Source organism: Mustela erminea, chromosome 14 (genome assembly GCF_009829155.1).
Source record: "Mustela erminea isolate mMusErm1 chromosome 14, mMusErm1.Pri, whole genome shotgun sequence".
In the NCBI taxonomy this organism is placed as follows: Eukaryota; Metazoa; Chordata; class Mammalia; order Carnivora; family Mustelidae; genus Mustela; species Mustela erminea.
This window is the reverse complement of record NC_045627.1, coordinates 799,396-823,136: the sequence shown is the minus strand read 5'-3', so window position 1 is coordinate 823,136 and position 23,741 is coordinate 799,396. Positions and strand designations below refer to the sequence as shown.

Below are 23,741 nucleotides of genomic sequence, written 5' to 3'. Positions count from 1 at the left end.
TCCCGGGCGCCCCAGCACGTGGGCGCGGCCCCCGCGCTCCTTCCGCCCGACGCCGGCGGCGCGGCAGGGCGGGGCGGCGCGCACGCCAGGCATCGCCAGCCGAGCGCCGAGGCGCCTCGCCCATTGGTGGAGACGGTTGCGCGTTGGAGGCCCGAGCGGCCCACCCCGCGGCCCGCTCCGTGTCAGTCAGTCATGGAGCGGCCGCCCAGAGCCGCCGCCGCGGGGGCGGCAGGGCGCGGGGCGCGGGGGCCCGGCTGAGCCGGCCGTCGGAGCGAGACCCTGCGGTAGAGACGACGGAGGCGGAAGCGACCCGATCGCGGAGGCGGCGGCGGCGGGAGGAGCCGGAGCCGCCTGGGATGTTCAGTGAGTGCGGGGCGCGCGGGCGGGGAGGGCCAGGGGAGGGGGTCGCGAGCCGGGAGCGCGCGGGCGGGCGGGGGCCGGGAGGGAGGGAGCGCGGGCGGCGGCGCGGCGGCGCGGCGGCGCGCGGCGAGGCCTAGGCGGGGCGCGCGCCCGCAGCTCCCGCCGGCGGGGCGGTGGGGGCGGGGCGGGCGGGCGGGCGGGGCCGGCTGTGCGCGGGCGCGGCGGCCGCGCCTCCGCCCTCGGCCTCCGAGTCCCAGGCGGCCGCGGGCGGCGTGGCCTGCAGTCGCCAGCTACACCTGGAGGGCTCCGCGTTCCTGCTCGGGGTGGGTCCTGCCGGGGCGGCTGCCGGGCGCCCGCCGGGAAGGGGTCCTGAGCGCCGGGCAGCGGGGCAGGAGCTCAGGTCCGAATCGCCTTTTCATTTAAGGAAAAAGGAAATGCCTTTGGCCGAACTCGGGATTAAACTTAGCACATGGTGGTTGCGGATGGCTGGGTGTGAAATCGACCTCTCCATGTGACAGGAGAGATCTCAAGTTAGACGGGTCGGAACTAGGGGATCCCGACCTGCAAGGTTGCCTTCGGGGTGGTTTAACTCCTGACAGCGAGAGGTCGGTGCGCCTAGGCGGTACTCGCGAGGCTCCAGGGCTTTTGAAAATGTAGGAGGTAAGGCGTCGGTCCGAAGTCAGTGGATGGGGGAAACAGTGGTGTCATTTTAGACTTAGCGGAAGTGGAGCGCTTGAAAGCTTCATGCAGTTCTCCCATCAGTTGTAAAAGTGTCGTTATACTGCGGATCTCGCAGCTGGTGTGGCTCTGGGATCAGAAGGTAAGTCTGCCAGTCCCATGCGGCGTCCGTCTTAAATTACCTAAACTCTGACCTTGCAGATTGAAATCTTGGAATGGGGAGTCCCGCGAACAAGCAGTTAGTTGGGTGCTGTGTCGGGAGGAACCGTGAGGGCGGAGTTTGTCTTTTCTTGTGATACGAGTGTGTGACATACCTGAGTTGTGGCGTGGAAGGAGGACAAGGCAGCCGTTCCCCAGCCGTGCTCACAGCCCCGCTTGAAAGTCAGAGCAGGAAGGGGAGTTTGTGCCACATCTTTAAACTCCGAGAAACTTAATGTAGTGCGTGGGGCTTGCCGACTGTCTAGAGCTAAGGTTGAAACCATGTAACTATCCGTGTAACTATCTGTGAGCCTTAGTTTCCTCTTCTGTAAAACCAGGTGATGCCTGCTGACTTCAAAGTGGATCTTTCAAAGGCTGCCACAGAAAGAAATAATGAATGGAATAACGCCTGGTATATGGAAACACTCTAAATATTAGCTGTTGTAATTTCTTTTTTGGGAAACTACCTTTTAGATTCCTTGTAGGCCTAAATATTTTGTGTTAAGTGGGAAGCCTGTACTAACATTGATTTGCTTTACGAATTACAAATTTTTCTTGCCTTGAAAAATCAGTGTTAAACTAGGATACCAAAGGGTGGGCTTGCCTTGAGGGTTTTTTTTTGTTGTTGTTGTTGTTTGGTTTGGTTTTTCCTTTGTCATCAAGCAATAAATGAGGTTATTGTGTCTTGGAATAGTTTTGTTGCTTCTGCCTATAAACATGAAGTTTATGTGTGCTTCTGTCACTGTGAAGCTAGGTAAAGGCCTCACTTAGTTTCTCAGCAACTAGTTGGAGTGGGGGATAGTTTTTGCAAACGTATGTCCTTCATAACACCTGTGAAGGACATCTTTGGAGAAAGAAAAAGGGTTTTGATTTTGATGATTGATTTTCACTGGAAGGGAGCCCTAGGGATCCTCTGTTAAACCAACATTACTCAGTGGATGGTACTAGAAGTCCTTGCCAGCCTCCCTTCATCTTCTCAGGTGGTAATTGTTCTTCCTGTAATTATTCAGATCATTCTTCAACGAGCAACTGGTAAGCCTTCACTATTGTCAAGAAGCCTCTGATTTAATGTAGAACCCTTTGGGCAGTAGGACATTGCAAAGATTAAGTGTTCAGACCCTGAAGCCAGTTGACCTTTCCATCCTAGCACTATGGAACCTTGGGACAGTGTCTGACCTCTGTGGGCCTCAGCTTTCCTGTCCTGAGAGTATTACCTAGCTTAAAAAGCTGTTGAGGTATACAGGAGGTAATTTATGTGCAGCCGTTAAAATAGTGTCTTACCAGTGGCATACACTGAGTATTAGTTATTGGATGATAGGGTAGGAAGCAAATATTATGATAAGCAATGAGACGAAGTTGTTCCTGGATTCAGTGGTGGAGGAAGCTGAACTGAGCTGGGAAAAGACTAGGATTTACCCAAGTTGGAGTGCCAGTGTAGGGGGCACCTCCAGTTACTGGAGAGGTCTTGGCCAAAGCCCCTGAGACTCATGAGAAAGTGGGGTGGTACCTATCAGTTAACAAAGGTGGATCAGAGTAACCTCAGAATGACACAAGGGAGAGTGAATTTTTTATCCTCCACACAGGTGGAGGCAGTAGAGTTTTGAAGCTGAGCAGATGCCATCAGATTAGTTTTTTTGAAAGATTGTGTCGATTGTGCCTGCAGTCGTGTGGGACTGGATTAAAAGTAGGGAAGGCCCATCCATCCGCTTGTCCTGGCGTCTTTGTATCTGCCTGTGACTCGGAGAGGAAAATGACTGCTTAGCAGAGAGAGGCACTTCATTCCAAATCTGGAAGCTTAGAGAGCATTTACAGAAGACATGAAGAAATCCTTAGCTCATTCCAGACAGCCTTCCCTCTTAAAAGTTGACTTCAGGGATATACTGTATATACCTGTTTATAAGGCAAAGTGCCCCCCAGGTGTATACCTCTGTAAGGAGAGTGTCACCACATGTTCAAGTCTCTGCTATTACAGGGCACTCTGAGTCGCGCTTTTTTTTTCTTTTTTCTTTTTTTTTTAGATTTTATTTATTTATTTGTCAGAGAGAGAGACACGGAGGTAGGCAGAAGGAGAAGCAGGCTCCCTGTTGAGCAAGGAGCCTGGTGGTGACTCGATCCCAGGACCCTGGGATCATGACCTTGCTGAAGGCAGATGCTTAATGGACTGAGCCACCCAGACATCCCTCAGTCTCTCTATTTTAAACAACTTGTTGCTGTTTGGGAAATACATATGGAATGAAAATAACTTCAGTTGATGCTACTTTGACATATTTATCCAATCAATCAATATGATGAACTGAAAAATGTTCTGCCCTCCTGAGGAGGTGTTGATGGCTTTTGTTGGTTGAGATTTCCAATGAGAGCATCATGTATGGACTTAAGAGGTTCTCTTTAATAGCTGATTTGGTAATTGTGGCTCTAGAAAATGGAATTTGATAATTCCGAGTGGCTTAAGTGAGCACAGAGAGACCAGTAAGTAGAAGATGAAAGTGAATAGAGTAAAATTGTTTTGTGAATTAATATATTGCATTATATAATGTATTTTTAAATATATGTAAGTTAATAAAGGTTATAAGCAGATGTTTGACTGTTTCCTCTATAATCCTCAAAGGTTTTTTTATTTAAATTAACCCCCAAAATTTCTTCTTAATTTTCTCATTGCAAGCAGATCATTGTCTTAGGTTTGAACTTAACCTTTTATTTCAATGTTTCACAGAAATTGACTGCAGATCTTTCTCTCTCCTGGAACACATTCCCTTTTCTCATTTTTTAACTTTTAGAAGGTTTAAAAAACATTGCATACTGGCAAGGTTTAGAAAACACTGTGGAGAATTTCCATTCATAATTCTTTGTTCAGCAGTCAAATAAGATACTCGTCTGGTAAAATGTATTGAAATGTATCATAGTCACAGTGATTGGTTGTCATAGAGGGTAGTTCTGTTTTACTAGCAAAATACAGCTGACCCGTGAACAACACAGGTATAACTGTGTGGATCCACGTATACACAGACTTTTTTTTTCCCATAAAGACAGAACAGTACTGTAAATATTTTCCTTGCGATTTTTGTAACATTTTCTTTTCTCTAGCTTTCTTTATTGTGAGAATACAGTACATAACTCTTACATGAAACGTGTTAATTCTTTGTTTATGTTATCAGTAAGTCTTTCAGTCAACAGGCTATTAATAATGAAGCTTTGGGGGAGTCAAAAGTTATATGCAGATTTTTGATGGGGGGGCAAGGAGGGTCACTTATGTTGTTCAGGGGTCAATGGTACTCAGTTTTGGTTATTTGGTAATTTAGTAATGAGACATGTTTACAAAACTTTGTCAATCAGCATTTTTAGGCTAAGACGCTAGTACATTAGTTTCACAAAGTAATGCCATGCTTTAGAACTGTTGTCTAGTACAGTAACCATTGGCACATGTGTTTACTTAAATTTAATTAAAATAAAAATTCAGCACTAGTCACAGTTTAATTGCTCAATAGCTCTGTGTGGCTGTTGGCTAGCATACTGAACACTGCGGACTTAAAACATTTTTATTGAGGAAAGTCCTATAGGACAGAACTACTCTAAAATGAAAAATTAATATCATTCTACTTTGAGACGCATGCATAAATCACATAAATGTTTTAATGTCAAACTGTTTCCGAAACCTGGCTACATTTGATTCAGTTTCATGGAGAAAGATTAACATAGGAAAACATATTCCTCCTAATTCTCTGAGAACAAAATGTCTGGTTTTTCCATCTACAACGGTGTTCACAAATAGAACACATATGAAAGTTTCCTTTCTGAAGTCATAGTAAATAATGTAGCTATCCGTTCTTGTGCCATACTCTTCTGTGTTACTGAGATTTTGTGTAGGAGTTTTTTTTTTTTCCTGTGCTGTTAAACAGTATTAAAGCAGGAATCAAATATTTGTGGCTCATAAAAATTCAGAAAGATCATGAACCTAAACTGTCAAGAATTCCAAACAGAAGCTAGACAACCCTCACTTTATTTTTTTTTTAAGATTTTATTAATTTATTTCACACAGAGCAGGCACAGGCAGGGGGAGTAGGAGAGGGAGAAGCAGCAGGGAGCCTGTGGTGGGGCTCCATCCCAGGACCCTGAGATCACGGCTTGAGCCAGAGGTAGACACTTAACCGGCTGAGCCACCTAGGCGCCCAACCCTCACTTTATTTTTAACATGAGTAAAGATAAGAAAAACTCTGTTCTCCAGGAATTCTCCATCTATCTGGGCAAACTAAGGAACAGTGATGACAGGATTGGACAGCCTGCGTTGGGACAGGGCTGGGAGCAACTTTAAGCTTCGTAGTAGCATAATCAGATTTGTCTTCTACCCTGGCTGCATTCTAGAGCGTGCTTTGAGGTAGGGCTAGAGGTGGGAGGATACTGGAATATTCCAGTCGGGAAGTGATTTGTGCTGTCACATCACAGCAGTGAAGATGGGGTAGAATTCTGTGTGGAATAGAAGGAGTTGGTGGCCTCTTAGAAATGAGAGAGAGAGATGAAAAGTCTTAAGATGGTGACTGGGGTTTTTGCTTTAGTGATAGACCACGGTCCTGTCAAGCTGGCTATGAACAGTAGGAGAATGAAGTGGTTTTGAAGGAAGATAATAAATTTGAGCATGTCGAATTTCAGATGTTTGCAGCATCCACGTAGAGATGTCCCTCAGACTTGAGCTCAGGAAGGTGGTCTAACTAGAGACGGCGTAAGTCTTGTGTAAGTAGTATGATGATGTGGGGAATGTGAAGAATGAGAAACAGACCAAGAATGGGAGAGCGGGAGCAACCAAGGGAGGGGAGTTTCAAGGGAGGAGGCACATGCAGCAGCCAAGAGACCTTGTGGAATAGAGTGGGAAAGTGACTGTTTGATTTGGCAAGAGTTGAGGAATCTCAGGTCTTAGTAAATAGCCCGCCAAGGGAGGGGGCAGGGTCAGTTGACTGGATAAGGATACTGGGATGGCGGGGTGGGAAGTCGTCGGGAAGGAAACAAGTTAGTGAGAAAAGACTTCTGGAACATGATAGAGGCCCCAGGTGATGTTAGAGAAGATCAATTTTAGTGGCATCAGTCTGCCTAGTTGGGTGAGTTCTGCTTCTCTCCTACCCCCTCCCTGCCACAAAACCAAACCAAAACAAACAAAAAACTCCAGGTGCTATGTTACATCCTGAGCCCCTAGTTCCAGGCATTGTTCTCATTCAGGCCATTTACTTCTTGGGACACCATTAGAAAGAACACAGCTTCTAGTTCAAGTATAGTCTTGTCAGTCTGTGAGCAAAGATCAAATGTGAAAGGCCATCATAATGTTAAAATTATGTTAGGTGTTACTAAAACTGAGAGTACTGTGGCTCATTTGTCACCTGTGATTTATGTTGTCACAAAGATAATTGAATACACTTCACCATGATGATTAATGCAAAAGCTGGATTTTTAGGTTCTCCTTAGAATGGCTTTTTGATAGATACTACATTTATTTTTTTTTTAAAGATTTTATTTATTTATTTGACAGAGAGAGAAATCACAAGTAGATGGAGAGGCAGGCAGAGAGAGAGAGGGAAGCAGGCTCCCTGCTGAGCAGAGAGCCCGATGCGGGACTCAATCCCAGGACCCTGAGATCATGACCTGAGCCGAAGGCAGCGGCTTAACCCACTGAGCCACTGAGGTGCCCCTAGATACTACATTTAAACTTCTGCAAGTAAAGAGAAGAGAGCTGATGTATTTGGGCACCTAGTATGCACTTTACATGACATCTTATTTAACAGAAAATACAATCATTTTTATCTGTTTCTAACCATAAATTTATAATGGGAATACATTTGCTTCAAAGCACACACACCACATTTGCTTTAAAGCACAGTCACTGTCAGTAGACTCATTCGGGGAGCTGATTTGAGAATCAGGGTGGTGAATTTGCCTGGATGCATTCTGAATTCATACATGCTCAAAGCTGCCACCTTACCCAAGAGGTATTGTCTGTGCAGTATTCTATTAGCACGTAATGGAATTGTGTAGTATTTGTCCTGTTTAGCCCTTCCCATGGTGCCCTGGGAGTCTTCTAATACCCTCCACCAACACACACATTTGAACATGAATGGGCAGAGTTAGGATGCGGTCTGTAGCCAGTAAGAAATTTACTTGGTTGCAGTCGCGTATTATCATCATCTTTAGACTGTGCCTGGGTTCCATGCATCTTTACCCCCGGTATTTCTGTAGTTAAATATCAAGACTGTGACTGGGGTTTTTCCTGCACAGTTGTTACTTTAAGACAGGAAGATGATCCTCCCTTGATTTTATGTAGCAACTTTGTTAAAGTATTAAACAGTAGGCAGCTGTTGATATGTGAGAAATAGATACATATTGTGTCAGAATTCCTTTTAATTTCCAGAAATACTACTAATATGACATGAAGAGAAAAGTATGTGATCATCTATTTTTACTTTTTAAAGTTAAGATGTTATGTAAATTGAAAATCATGGGAAATCCTGAAATTTTAACAAGGATATAATTATATCCAACCCTCATTTAAATTTTAAATATTTCGTAATTGTGGGGAAAGCTAAGCAAGTAACTGAAAATTGCTGTGTTAGTGTCCTGTCTGAGTCCCGAAAGACAGGTCTATTTTAAGGAGGTTTTTTTCCCCCCTCATGTGTCCATTTATGGATATTAGTATTACAGAAATCAGAAGGGGGAGGGGAGCTAGTTTCTCCACAGAACTCTTCATTATTTATTTATTTCATTTGAAATATGTGTGCGTTGGAATCAAATCCACTTAAATCCATTGGGTCATGTCTCTGGTATTTCAGTTGAGTGTGGTTATAAAAGAGAGTTAATGGCAGCATTCCTGCTCTGAAGGTCCTTGGTCCTACTGTTGGCTCACCACCCACCCTCAGGGAAGGTCCCTTGTCATAAATGGTTTGGGTTCTGAGAAACTGCCATTTGGGGCAGCTAATTTGGACAAAGTCATCAGAATCAGTATTTATAAGTTAATTTCTAGCAATCCCAAATCTGGCCAGTTTTTGCTGTTGTTCATTTATTCTCACTCCTGTTTACTCTTCCTTACCTTTCATATCTTTTTGCCCCCTCCTCTGATGCGCATAAACATTGCCCTGCTGTGAGGTCAGTGTGTCATTGCAGGGTCTGTTCTGTCAGTTTTTCTTTGTCTTTCCCATGTGTGGTTTCTTCCTGCTAGAGAGGCGATCTCTTATGCCCATCTTATTTGGAGCACTGAGGGACACACATTGATACAAGCATGTATTCCCATAGCAACAAGAGATTGGCAGAAGGAAATCTGAAAAAGTGTTAGTCTCAGCTAAAATACGAGGAATTGGGCTGCTTTGGAAGAGTTTGGAGACTAGGAGCTCTTGAAGTTAGATTAAAAGCAGCTTTAGCAAGCATCATGGTGGGGCGGGGGGGAAGGCACAGGATGGGGCGGTGGGAGCTGGTTGGATTTGACTAGCCCTGACTTGGGGCCAAACTGGGAAGGGGCAGTATTGTCACCGTCTCTGTGCACATTCATTGTTTTTCTCAAAATATAACATTGAATCAGACTTTCCAGGGCTGAAATTATTTATACACACAGTTATAGGAGGTTCTTAGGTGTAGCCAAGTTAGAGAACCATAGAGAATCACTGATACAGTGAAAATGATACACCGCCAAAAATACTTAATAGTAACCACTAGAAAACAGTTATCTGCTTTCATTGATGGACAGATGAATGCTTGGAGCAGGGATTGCCAATCTCAAAGTATCAAAATCCTTGTGTTGGCAATAAAATAAATCTTAATTTAAAAAATAATCTAAGTTGGCAATATAGTGAAAGGCTAATACACCAAAACTGAGTGAGGCAAATGCTACATTAAAAAGGTGGTTCAGTCTTGGGAAATTTATTAGTAATTTTCATTGTATCACTCTCAACCGTATCACACCCAGTGCCCCTCATTTTTATTTTTTAGCAAATGTTTTGTACTTTCTTCGGTAACCCAAAAGTGAAATGCATAAATAATGTAATTTTTCTAAATACAGAGTTTAAAATAACATTTATAATATCCCAACATTTTTATTTTTATATAGATATTTATGTTTTGGTGTGGGTATGTTCTGCCTTCAATGTTTCCTCTGTTGTAGGACTTTTAGGAAATTGAAAAGTAGATATTCAGAGTATATTTTAAAAGGGCTACCACTCAGTTTGGAAAGAAAGAATTATTTGCAAATAATTGTAGAATAATTTGTTGCCCAGTATTTGTGTAAAACATGTGGCCATTCGTCACACGTATACACTAAAAGAAATAGCAGATGGATAAAAATTAGATACAAATAAAATTTTTTGAAACGTTTAAAGAAAAAAATAGATTGCTGAAATGGGGGAATTTCAAATCTTAAAAAGGAATGGAGAAAGGAGAAGGCTAGTGCATGTCATTGAAACAGAAAACTCAGACACACCAGATAAATTACCAAAAGCAGATCTCCCACTCATAAAATGTTGGGAGCCATTGATTGAGGAAAGTTACTTCGATGGGGACAATCACATGTGTATGAATAATGTTGCAAGCATTCCATTTTTACATGACAGAGCAAACGTAGAAAATTTATCCAGCTGTCATGGGTCACCCAGATGTCAGTATCCTTTACTTGTGGCAGAGCAATGTTTGAGACCTGTGGGACCTTCAGGAGATCCTCTTCTTCTTGATCATTCATTGAGTCATCAAGGAAAATAGTCCTTTTTGAGGGGAACCCTCAAATTAGCTTAAATGATCAATAAAGTAATTGAGCCCTGTTTGGCGCACTGCCTACCATTTTCTTTTCCTTTCTTGTATGAATTGTGAGAGCTATTCTAATGCACATACATAGTCTCTTAACATTTTGATGCTTTCCTGCGCCTGAGGCTATAAATAAAGAGTGAGGGTGGTCAGTAGTGGAATTACAGCAAAGACACATTGCTCAAATCATTGACGTAGTGCTGCCAGCCTTTTCCTATTAGGAAAAACACAGCATTCTTTCCTCATTGTTAACTGCTCACTTTCTCAACATCCTTGTATCCAGATTCTGAGTTTCTCGGATCTTTGATTTTCGTATTGCCTCCTGCCTGCTTTTTTTGGCCAGCTCACTGCCGATCAACACCTCTCTCCTGGAGTCAGGAGGAGAAGTGAAAGGCTCCAGAACCAACTTGGTCCTGTTGGCTTGTTGTTACCAGCTCTAATGAAAAGTTCCACAAGAACGATGGAAATCGTGGTGTTAAATGAAGTTTGGGGGGTGGTCTGTGTAGCTTTAGTCTCCATAATATTCCTGTGTTCCACAATTGAGCTTGACCATATCACTATTGAGAAACTAGATACGTGAGAGAGTGCACCAGGTTAGGAACTAAGACACTTGCTTTGCGTCCTGACTAGGTCACTGAACTAGCCACGTCTTTCTCTACTCCTTACTTGACCCGTGCGTCCTGGCTGGGTTGGGTCATCTCCCACGTGGCTTAGTGTTCTGTGGTTCTCCCCGAAGGTCATGAAACGAGTGCGCACCGAGCAGATTCAGATGGCAGTGTCCTGCTACCTCAAACGCCGGCAGTACGTGGACTCCGACGGTCCCCTGAAGCAAGGACTGCGGCTGTCACAGACTGCTGAGGAGATGGCAGCCAACCTCACAGGTAACACGGGGGGTCCTCCAGGGGGGCAGGCTGGAGCAGAACTCGGGCAGAGGTCCGTGGGAAGTTACTTGCCCTCCTCTTCTGGAGAGACCTGCACCACATGGTGGTGCCGGCCCTCAGAGATGCTATCTTTCCTTCAAAGCCACTTCTGGAAGCCTCCTGTCGTAACCTATGCTGCCTTGGAATTCTCTGCTTTTCTCTGTATCTGATGTTATGCGCAGCTTTTCCCCTCTGTGAGCTAGTATGCTACAAGAGCCGGAGGGCCAGGGTTTCCATCATGTCCCTCCCTGTAGCCTGGAGCCTTGCCCACAGAAGTCAGGTTTGTTGGGTGAACAGTACTTTGGGATCAGTGGTTGGAAAGATTGGCATCCTAGATATGTTCCTGAGGTTTTTAAGATTTGTTTTTGGCCTTTGTCTTGAAATCAGATTCTTTTTTAGAAAAATGCGTCTTAAATCTATTTAGAACAGGAAATAGTTTTTACTTAGCTATGTTGTGAGTTCAGTTTTTATATGATATAATTTTCTTCTGTTGGATCTGGGTACTGGAGACTCTGCCAAAAAACAGATGGCCGCAGTGCTTTTCAGGTGACTGGGAGCTGCTTTAATGGCTGTATGTGGAGTTCAACATCACAGCGCTTTCTCCAGCTTGGCCCTGGTTCCTCTTACCTGCTCTGACTGGACTCCTCTCTCTCTCTCTCTCATTCCATACTTCCTTCTGCTCTTCTAAGTATCTGTCACCACCTGCTTCATCCCCCTTCTGCTCTTCTAAGTATCCATCACCACCTGCTTCATCCCGTGATGGTTCCTGCCCCCCCCCATGTCTTCAGGGTCATGAACACAGACCCTTCACACTCTAAGGGTGTATTGCCATTGCCATTGTCATAGGAAAAGAATGATGGGACAGTAAAAACTGAGGATGTCCTCAAAGGTACTTTCTGACTCCCCCTGCAACAATAGAAGTAGCCCAGTCAGGCATCTGCCGCCTTATTCCTTTTTTTTGCGGGGGAGGGGATTTTTATTGATTTATTTGAAAGAGAGACACAGAGAGAGGGAACACAAGCGGGGGGGTAGGAGAGGGAGAAACAGGCCTTCTGCCCAGCCAGGAGCCCGATGTGGGCCTCGATCCCAGGACCTTGGGATCATGACCTGAGCTGAAGGCAGACGTACATCTTACTGCTTCAGGGTGTTGCTTTGAGTTCTCACAGGGCACATTGACTTCTCAGCCGCATCCCCCATTTCTGTACATGTTATGTTGTGGCTACCTCAGTCCTGCAGCATTAATTTCATTCCTACATCCGTATTCTGTCTTCTGAAATGTGTTAATGTTTCATCCAGATTATTAAAGATGGCTTCCTCGGTCCCCAGCCACTTTTCCCCAATGCCCCTTTACCCCCGCAGAAAGGGTAAGGGAATGTTGTTGTTTTGGTTTTTTTTAGAAAGCATAAACTCACAAAATGGACATGAAACACATGTTTACATGCATATATCTGAATATTGAGACCCTGCCTTCTTCCCCACGTCCCGCTCCCTAGAACACTAGTAGCTAGTCACAAATCCATCAGGAAGGTAATTACAGGTTCTTCCCTGGTGACTCTGACCTGCCCAAGAGAGAAGACCTCTAAAGACATTGACATTGGGAAATGACCCATGCAGGTCATGCTGGGTGATAAACACACAGAGTTTCCATCAGCTCCGTAGTACCTCACCTTCAGCCACTTAAGAACCCAACGTACTCACTGTGAGGAGGAGACGTGGCAGAATCAGCGAGAAGCAACTTGAGTGAAGCAAGGAGCCAAGAGAAGAAAACTTCAAAAATACCATCATTGATAGCCTTGAGCCAAGAAGAAAATGCTATCTTTAAAGAAGCAAAGAACATTGGGAGAAGAACAAGAAATGTGGTAAATTTAAGTAAATGGTAGTAAAGATGAGAAATCAGTAGAAAGGTTGAAAGTTGAGGAAGCAGATCAGTTCAGGGATCTAATCTTGCCATAGTAGGGGTCCCAGGACATGTGGCTGATTCAGTCGGTAGAGCGTGTGACTCTTGATCTCTGGTTGTGAGTTTGAGCCCCACATTGGGCCTAGAGCTTGCTTTCTTTCTTTTTTTTTTTTAATTTTATTTATTTATTTGACAGGCAGAAATCACAAGTAGGCAGAGGAGCAGGCAGAGAGAGAGGGGGAAGCAGGCTCCCTGCTGAATAGAGAGCCCGATGCGGGGCTCGATCCTAGGACCCTGGGATCATGACCTGAGCCAAAAGCAGAGGCTTTAATCCACTGAGCCACTCAGGTGCCCCAGGCCTAGAACTTTCTTGAAGAAGAAGGAGGAGGAGGAGGAGGAGGAGGAGAAATAGTAAGGGTCCCTGAGAGAAAAAACAGCGAACCAACAAATGTCTCAGAACCAAGAGACATGAATTTTTGTTGAAAGGGCCTGCCTGAGTGTCCATGGTTTGAAAACAGACCCACAACGATTCACATTATTGTAGGATGTCAAAACATGGGGTCAGATGCTTTCTAGTATGTCCCTCAGGAACTTACGTACACGTCCTCTCTCATTCAACTTAATCCTGTACTTTATGCCTTTTCATTCCTCCACTGTCATTTCATCTTGGGTATCAGGAAGGAGAGGCGATACGTGTCATCACTTGGCCGTATTTAACTAGAAGCCCCACCATATTTTGAAAGTCTACTGAAATGTCCATTGCTACTGATACTTATACTTAACACCATCTTCCATCCATCTTGCCACATCCTGGGTTAATAATTGTGTTTCCCTTCGCCACCTTATGTATCTTTTCCTCCTCAGTCCAATCAGAATCCGGTTGTGCCAACATAGTGTCTGCAGCCCCTTGCCAGGCAGAGCCCCAGCAGTATGAAGTACAGTTTGGACGACTACGGAATTTTCTCACTGGTAAGTGCTCAGCACTAAGAACTTCCTCTTTTTTTTTTTTTTTTTTTTTAAAGATTTTATTTATTTATTTGACAGAGATCACAAGTAGGCAGAGAGGCAGGCAGAGAGAGAGGAAGGGAAGCAGACTCCCTGCTGAGCAGGGAGCCCAATGCGGGACTCGATCCCAGGACCCTGAGATCATGACCCGAGCGGAAGGCAGAGGCTTAAACCACTGAGCCACCCAGGCGCCCCTAAGAACTTCCTCTTATCGAGAAGGAATCATGCAAGTTTTCCTCAGAACCTACTAGGTTCCAGGTCGGGTGTGCTGAGTGCAGATTCAAAGGTAGTTGAGCACAGTCCTTGCATTCAATCTTACGATCCATTGGAACTCCTAGGAGAGTTAAGTCATGAGTTAAAGTTGGCGAGGGCTAGGGCTCCCGGTGTTTTGTCCACAGAATGCCCACAGCTTGCACTGAAGTAGTGAAAGTTAAATCAGCCATGTAGAGAAACATCCTTAAATGCAGAGAATTTGAAATGTACATTGAAATCACTATTAATAATATAGTACATCTCAAAATGACTTTTCCTCTTATTTCCCAAAGTGTGAGACCTAGTCCTCATGAATCAGCAAGACAAAAAAAATTGGAAGTAGTTTAGTCCGGTTTGTGGCTGGTGTAATGACCACTAAAACACAAAATCAGTAGATAGGGGTTCTAGTCAGTTCCTCTATCTCACTGTATGACTTTTTAAATGAATCGCTTAAAAAAACTTAGTTGTTTAGCATCTCTGGGGCCCTGGTTTCTTCCCTGGTGAAATAAGGCGATTCAAAGGTACAAGCAAGTGATTTCATCCAAGCCTGGGATACAGATAATTTTAATTACAGATAATTTTAATATTGGAAAGATTATTGCAGTGAGGGAGATCATGTTGATTCAGATTATTAATCAGAGTCCTTTGTTGAGTGCTTTCTTCATACAAAACACCTTGAAGTGTAAGAAATACAAAACTTTCTGTGCCCTCAAAGGGTTGAGGGTAATTAGCAGGTATTGGTTATTGGTAACTTGTAGTTAAAACACTTTGAGGTTATTTCATTTTTCTTTTTTTATTTGAAAAAATCCTCAGGGTAATAATAAGTTTTAGTGGTAAAGATGTATGTGAGACACACACACACACACACAAATGCATATAAGGCAATCAGTGTATAAACCACAATAATATACTCAATCTTACATCACTTAAGGTTGTCCTGATTTTACGTGACCCTCATAATGATCTGAATTTTTAAAAGGAAAAATTCCACATTTTTTGTATTCTAGGGAAAATGGCCAAAATGTTAAGAAGTAAGAAATAATGGTTACAAAATAAAACCATAGAGAGGGTTATCTTACCTGCCTCAGAGTTACTGAAGTGATGGAGTTCATATGAATCATCTGTTAAATTGTTATAAAAATGAAAAAATCATGAAGCTTAAAGGTTTAGCAAAAAAGAGTCTATTATATTTAAACCGAAAAGAAGGAAGTTCTATTAAGATCCTCATATCATATGAGTGTTAAATATCTCAGAACAGTGATCAACTGCTTTCCATCTCCAGTAGTGATAAAAAAAGAAAAATTAAATTTATGGAAAATCTTTCATTTAGAGGTAAGCAAGAAGTTGAAGATAACGCTTTATGTAATCACTGGCATTGGTGTTTGAGGCTTTAGGCAGTTTTCTTTTTATTTTAAAATTTTTATCTTTAGATCTTTAGAAATCTTTAGGAAGGCATTTTACTCTGTTTTTAAAATATAACTATGTTCACTTCCCCATGATCAATCTTCTCTGCATGCTAGAGTTGAGGAAGCCAGTTTAACAAGGAATGCCTAGCTTCTCTCACCCTTTCTCTTTCGTTCATTCCACCGGTGTTTATGTCAGGCACTGACTGTTTGCTGGGCTAGATGTTGCAGTAGAGCATATTGGTGCGTTGCCTGCTGCCTAATGAGGGAAACGGACAGAAGCGTAAAGCTCCAGTGTATCATAGTAGGGATGCCCTCCATGTACTCATGCATGAGTTGGCTCTTGTCATAGTCATGACTGACTTTCATTATGAATGACACCCGTGACTGTAGTGACATACCAGTTTTTGTTTATATTTTTTTTTTTTAAAGATTTTATTTATTTATTTGACAGAGATCACAAGGAGGCAGAGAGGCAGGCAGAGAAAGGGGTGGAAGTAGGCTCCCTGCTGAGCAGAGAGCCCTATGCGGGGCTCGATCCCAGGACCCTAAGATCATGACCTGAGCCGAAGGCAGAGGCTTATTAACCCGCTGAGCCACCCAGGTGCCCCTTATATTTTTTAATCAGTGAAGCATAGTTGTTATAAAATAGACTCGTTGGAATAATGTATTACAGAACTGTGATTATTTTTCACAATGAAGAACTAATACATTTAATTGATCACTAATGTGATTTATCCTGGTGCAGAGTTTTCTGCTTAAATTTATTTCTTAAGGGGGCACCTGGATGGCTCAGTGGGTTAAGCATATGCCTTCAGCTCAAGTCATGATCTCAGGTCCTGGGATCCAGCCCTGTGTTGGGCTTCCTGCTCCACAGGGAGTCTGCTTCTCCCTTTCTCTCTGCCCCTGTCCCTGCTCATGCTCTCTCTTTCACTCACGCTATCTCTAAAATAGATTTTTAAAAAATCTTTTTAAAAATTTTTATTTCTTTGGGTTCTTGCCATTTTTCTTGAATATTTAGTAAAACTCTTATTGTAGAATAGCTGTTGACTCCTTTTGTCTGATGATGCAGTTTTTTTCCTAATATGTGGTACTTTTTTTAGTCTTCGCTCATAATTTCCTCCCCTCAGAACTTCAAATTTTAATGAATGGTAATCCATTAACCTTCTTCTTTGTCTTGTTTCAAAACTGAGGAAGTTGTCTGCTATAATTCTTTAATCCACTGGACCCAGATTATTTAGAGGGGTAAATAAATATTTTGTGGGGTTTTTTTTTAATTTATTTATTAATTTATTTTTTTATCAAGGTTTATTGAGTGATAGCAAAGTGATAGCCCAAAGCTCCCGAGGAGGGAGGGGACCCGAAAAGGTTGCCCTGTTTTTGTGTTTTTACAGACTGCTTTTCCTGGATTATTTTTCCCTATCCTCAGGCCTCTGAAGAGCAGTCAACCAAGTCAAATGAACAAGAGTTTCCTGAGCACCAAGATAAAGTGTAAGATACAGTCATTAATCTAAATAGGGAGCAATCTAAGAAGGCTAGAAGTAAAAGTTTTTAAATAAAGTTCAGATATGGTGGAAGAGTTTTCACGGGCCAGGATGAGATCAGTGCTGAAGTTTGTACGAGAGGAGCTGTGGAATGAAAGGAGAACATGGTTTGGATGGAGTATCAGAGATGGCCCTACTGAGTTTCAGGAGGAGGTGGAATTTAAGTCAGTGTTTGGGTTGGATTTCAGTAAACTGGGGAAGAGAACTAGGAAGATTTGGGGTGTGTGGAAAGACATGAGCAAAAAGGAAGAGATTCTTTGTGCAGGAGCAGCGAAGGAAACACCTTGTTGAGAATGGGGTTTTCAGATCGGAGATAGAGCAGCCGCACCGGAGCCAGGTTGAGGAGCGACCTGACCATCAGGCCTAGGAGACAAGTCTGAAAGCAGTGGGATGACCAGGAGGTTGGCCCAAAGTCCACTGCAGTATTGGAAAAGCAAGCTGAAAAGGACCACAGCTCAGCAGTGCTGTGCCCGTGGAAAGCCAGGTCTTGAATGCGTACTTAAAATTCCCAAGGTAGACTCTCCACGGCTCAGGATTAGAGGGGGAAGAGTTGAGGATAACTCGGGCTCTGTGACAAATGGGGACTTAAGCTACATTGAGCAGAAATAAATCAGGTTGTTTTTTACATCATTATGATGGCAGTCTCCTACTGTATCACTTGTAGTAGAAAATTGGAGGCTAGTATTTAAGAGAAAGTTACAGACTTGTGATGAAGAACTCAGTATCAGCTTCATGGAGGCACAAATGCCAGTTTTAGGAGATAATTATCTCAAAGGAAGATACGAGGAAAATAACAGCATCTCGGGCTGTAGTACCTTAAGTTTGTCTTTCCTCTGTAAGTTATCTGAGGGTGAGAGATTCTGTGAGCTCACCTGTTGCTCTGGGCCCTTTTCTTCAGGGGCATAGTAGGAAGAGCATAGACTTTGGAATCGAGCTGGGTGTGAGTCTGTGATCCTTAGACACTACAATAGTTGTCAGGTGTCTGGATCACAGGAAGCACATGCTCAGTGTTCGTCCTTGAAACGAAGTGAGTATTTGAGGGATGAGAGGAGGAAGAGGGGCCCGAAAGGGAAGGGAGCTAAATAGTCGAGCTGGGTAGAGCTGGGTAGTGTGACGTTTCAGAACAAAAGACAGGGGTGTGGGTTTAGTGGGGTCCACCCTACAGAGACAGGCAGGAGAACAAGGACTGACAAGCTTGGTTTACATTTAATGTCGTGTCCTTTTCACTACTAATTTCTGCAAACTCTGTGAAAAACTTCCCCTTACACCACCAGCAGAGTGTGGCACTAAGTAGGAGTTTGTTACATAGCCGGTGGCTAGATGGATAGAAGGAAGGAAAAGCGCACTTTTCAGAGGACATTTTCTTTTGAAATTAGAAAAAAATATATTTCAAGCAAATACACTTTCAGTAAAATATAAAACATATGTTACAATTTCAAGGAAACGAGATTAAAAATGGGAATTAAGTCTTATGTGAGTCTTTGTTCCACATAATGAATATGTTGATCAAATTTTTATTTTATACCTGATATGCTGTTCTCTTCAGACGAGAGAGAACAATTAAACAATTTTGAAACTGAGCTGAAACAACAGTGAATTACAGTAAGTTTAAAGTAATGTAGCCCTATCTCTTCGTGACTGGGTTGCATTTTTTTGTTTTTGGGGTTTTTTCCCTAGACTTATTAAACTAAAATGCCTCTTATTTTGAAAAAGAAGCCTAAAACTAAGATTTTAAGGAATTGCAAACAATCCTTCATTGTGTAATTGGTAAGGGTTGAGTTTTGGGGTTTGGGGTTTTTTTTCATTAGTTTGGGGAAACATTTTTTCCAAAGGTCTTCCAAAGAATTATAGCATTTAAGGAAACACCAAAATCTGAATTAGTCAGGATCCGCCATAGAAACAGAACCAATACGATGTATAAACAGAAAGATTTATTTTAAGGAATTGGCTCATGTACTTATGGAAACTAGCAAGTCCAAAATCTGCAAGACAGGAAGGCAGGCTGGAGACCCAGGGAAGAGCTGCAACTCAAACCCAAAGTCAATCTGCTGGCAGAATTCCCTCTTCCGGGGACGTCAGCCTTTGTTCTCAGAAGGCCTTCAGCTGATTAGACAGGCTCACCCACATTATGGAGAGTAATCTGCTTTCCTCAAAGTCTGCTGATTTATCTTAACCACACCTAAAAATTACCTTCACAGAAGCATTTAGATGTTGTTTTAACCAAGTATCTGAGCACTGTGGCCCAGCCAAGATGACACAGAATTAACCATCCCCAGGTCTACCCCCAGTTCAATTTGGTACCCATCTCTATCCCCTTAAACCATACTTAATCTCCAGATAACAATTAACAAGGTGTTTAATCCACCTAACATGGTATAGCTCTCCTGGATACAACCAAAAATGCGTGAATCCCTTCCCCAGAAGAGAAAGCAAAGTCCTTAGATGATTTACTCTTCTCCTTGATATCCTGTAACTCAAATACTATGGTGTAGTATTAACAGAACTTAAGTACTCTGAAACAAAGTAAGGGTAACTTATGTACCTGATAAGGGAACAAAGAAGGAAGGAAACAAAGATATGTGTAAATATATACACACACATATTCATAATAAAATAGGGAGGGTAACTTAAATAATTAATCTTAGTTTCTGTAACTGGTCACATACTTCATAGCTGGTATTTAACTACTTTCTTCCACTACCCATTCTGCATTTTCTTTGCCTTCAGCAAACACCTCAGCTGGTCCTGGTTCTTTACTGGATAGGATGATCCAAACCTCATTTCTTTCTTTCTTTCTTTTCCTTTTTTTTCTAAATCTCATTTCTGAAGAGTCTTGGGCCATTACTGGTCCTACCTGGATTCGATTTTTATAGCTTTCCATTAACCTTAACCACAGGGCAGAATGATACAAAGAGATGCCCTGGGGGATCTCCTTTAGTGCAGACATACTCTGCCTTACCTCAGCTGTGGACTGGCAGTCCAGTGTCCCCTTGGTAGTTAGGATCAGTCACCCCAGCCAGCATCGTAACTCCCTTCTTGGCCTATTAAAGACATGAGGAGCCTAAAGTGGCCAGGTAACAGTCTTAAGTTTATTGGAATCATCATTGTAATTTAAGTTCATTTGCTAAATATGTCTTTAAGTAGGGACACATTTATTCTAAAATACACATTTTATGCACTTAATTCACCTGCGGTAAAGTGAAGTAGGGTATTAGGCAGAGGGAGCATGCTGGGGTCATGCATCATCAAATTGGGGAGGCAAGGTTCCCTGATGTGATGTTCCTGATTTTGAGCCATAGATGGATTCTTTTTCATGAAGGGAAAAAAATAATGCTAGCAGAAGTACTAAGTGCTGATTAAAGCATTTTGATATAAATTTACTTAAATATGCACAAACGTTACGCAAGATATAAAATGTTTATGGTTACTGTATTTCTGTATGAAACCGAAACTCACAAGTAAAGTACAAGCAAAACCACAAAAGCAGTAACGTTCAAATTAACAGCAAGTGAATATAACAGATAGATTTTGCCAGAACTCACCTGCTGCTCCCCAGGGGCATGGGGGCAGTCCCCATGGCTGTGACACAGCCTAGTCTGGCTTCAGCTTCCCAAGGTGCTTGCACCCTGCGTCAGTCCTGCTGCCCCTGCTGGCCTCAGGTGGAGTGGCTGTGGGACTTCTGCGCCATCACAGCTCTCCCCGCCCTCACATACTTGGGCGTCACATACACCTCTGTGCTTTTCTCACTCGCCTGTGGCAGCTAAAGCTGGACACTTGGGAACATCCTCAGTCACGTAGTCGCATGGTGTTCAAGTCTCAAATCAGTAAATGGCTTAGCATTAATGACATGAAGATGTCTCATTTGTAATTATCACTGCAGAAGAGTAGTTTTACTTTTTAGCCAACCTAATCAAAATGACTGCACTGGCAGAGATGGGACAGTTTTGGGTGAGTGTTGTCATCTTAGTGTTAGGACGTGCAGGCCCGGGTAGCCAGGCATGCCCATGAACTCACTAAAATAAGTATTCTGATAATCCTGTCGGATGATGGAGGCCAAAAGTAGTCAAAAAAGAAAGTAGAGCACTAAAATCGTATGTCAGTCCTTGCTTCATGGCCAGCTGGATAATTATGAATATGCCTTTGTTCATTGTTTTTAGAAATTATCCAACCAAAAAGTTTCTGTGAAGAACTCACAGTCTCCCAAGAATATAACTACAGACCCTCAGAGGTCTGTGCCTCCCAATCTGAGAAACACTAATGTGTTGGGGAGAAACCGTGAACCTTGAAGACCTGGGGACAAGCCGTGAAGTGTCGGGAGAACTTAGGCGAGTCACTTGCCCTCTCTGGGCATCAAATTCCTGATTTGTGGCCGACTTCTGGGCCAGGTTTGCTGGACTTCAGAGTCCCTGCTCTTCCTTCTTCAGTCAAAAGGCGTGGACTTTGAGTTTCCATAATTTTATGTTGGGCTTCTCTTTCAATCAGCAGTACTGACCAGAATGTGTTGTGTGATGGTGGGCTCCCCAGGAGGGCCACATTATTCTTTGAAATTATACCGATGATAAAGCCCTCACTTTTTTCCATTATAGATTCTGATTCCCAGCATAGCCACGAAGTGATGCCTCTCCTCTATCCTCTCTTTGTCTACCTCCATCTCAACCTGGTCCAGAATAGTCCGAAGAGCACAGTGGAAAGTTTTTACAGCCGCTTCCATGGAATGTTTCTGCAGAACGCTAGCCAAAAGGATGTCATTGAGCAGCTACAGACCACTCAAACCATCCAGGACATCCTGTCTAACTTCAAGCTTCGAGCATTCCTAGATAACAAGTACGTGGTCCGTCTCCAGGAAGACAGCTACGACTACCTTATCCGCTACCTCCAAAGTGACAACAACACCGCCCTGTGCAAAGTCCTCACCTTACATATCCATCTTGACGTGCAGCCCGCCAAGAGAACAGATTACCAGCTCTACGCCAGCGGCAGCTCCTCTCGGAGTGAGGGCAGCGGCCTCGAGCCCACCGACATGCCTGCCCCTATTCTGCAGAACGAGGCTGCCCTGGAGGTCTTGCAGGAGAGCATTAAGCGCGTCAAAGATGGCCCTCCCTCCCTCACCACCATCTGTTTCTATGCCTTCTATAACACAGAGCAGCTGTTGAACACTGCAGAAATCTCCCCAGATAGCAAGCTGCTTGCTGCGGGGTTTGACAACTCCTGTATAAAACTGTGGAGTTTACGATCCAAGAAGTTAAAATCAGAACCCCATCCAGTAGACGTGTCCCGCATCCACTTGGCTTGTGACATTCTGGAGGAGGAGGTATGAATATCATTTTTCTTCCCTACACCTGCCTTATTAATTTGCTTAGAATTCTTACCAAACATGACAGCTCTTGTGGAGAATGGACTTCATTATTTCCTCCATTGTATAGCTAAGGCCAGACTAATTCCCGTGTAACCTGTAACCGCTGAATTCCTCCTCATGCCTAACCTTGGAAGAGATGAAAACTATGTTTAACAACATTAACGGAACATTATTAATGATTGGTCAATATTTAGTACTGTCTGAATATGGATAACACTGCTAAGCCTAATTAAAGACCTTTAGCTAATATTAAGATTTACCCTAAGTGTGTGTGTGTGTGTGTGTGTGCGTGTGTGTGTGTGTGTGTGTACATTTATGCGAATATAAACAATTAGAGGTAGCATTACTGGGTCAGAGGATCTGCATTTTAAATTGTGATGAATATTGTCACTTGCCAGTCTCATCAGCAGTAACGAGAACACCGGTTGCTCTTCCCCTCATCAGCATGGGGTGTTACCGGCCTGAGGCCAGAGCACATCCTCTGGCTTCATGTGCTCCAGGATGTTCCCCAGCCCCATTTTGAAAAGTGCACAGGAAGTGTAGTTGCTATTTTATCCATCAGTCAGTGTAATGATTTGGGGTGGTTACTGAAAAGGGCAGGCCGAGTGGCCTGCATTTCAGGTCACAAAGTTACACAAAGAGAGAGAAAATTGAACTTCACAGAGTTAACTTCCCCTGCAAATGGCCCCACAAAAGCTAAGAGTGAGAATATTTTTGTCATCTCACCACTGAAATTCAGGTAGCTCTGCCTCAGGTTACTTTCAATGGAAAATTATTTGCACGGGGTAGAGAAATTAAGGAGTCAAAACAAAACAAACAAAAAACCAACATTCAAGTTAATTTCCACAGGTGACAAGGATACCAAGAATATTAGATGCACAAAATAAGCCCTTTTTTCTGATTGTTTTCTTAGTCACCTTCCAGTTAGCATGGTCCTTGAATTTTTGTTTCTTGCGACTCGGACAATATAATTAGAGGAGTTTGTTGTGATGAGTAAAAGGCCTACATTCCAATGTACATACTTTGATTTCTAGGATTTTTTAGTACCCTCCAAAATTTTTTTATTGCACATGTATTTGAGTTTTAAAATTTGTTTTCCTAGGAGACAATTCTAGCCTGTTGAGTGTTCTTTACATACGACTGAAGGACACTGCCATCATTCATTTACAACTTTCTGTAAATACAAGGAAAAATATTTTTCCACTGACTTTATTCCACTGACATTGTGTTTGGAGATTATTCTCAGCATTACAAATTAATATAAAGGAAAATAGCAAAGACAGAAAGGTAGATACAAATAGGGAAAGAACATTAGACTAAAAAAAAAAAAATGTTTAAGACTCTATCTACCCTGGATACCACTGAAAA

At 43.0% G+C, this 23,741-nt stretch overlaps 1 protein-coding gene across 6 annotated transcripts in view; it reads left to right on the top strand.

The window, feature by feature from the left end:
- The first annotated feature begins 125 nt into the window (after positions 1-125).
- Positions 126-23,741, top strand: part of TAF5L (TATA-box binding protein associated factor 5 like) — a 30,024-nt gene continuing 6,408 nt past the window's right edge. Inside the window, exons 1-4 of one of the 6 annotated variants that reach the window (XM_032312174.1) lie at positions 130-363; positions 10,733-10,877; positions 13,678-13,782; positions 21,604-22,328. In XM_032312174.1, coding sequence (XP_032168065.1) covers positions 10,736-10,877; positions 13,678-13,782; positions 21,604-22,328 — 972 coding nt within the window. In that variant the 5' untranslated portion in view covers positions 130-363; positions 10,733-10,735. The other 5 variants (XM_032312176.1, XM_032312175.1, XM_032312178.1 and 2 more) reach the window with 5 other exon arrangements.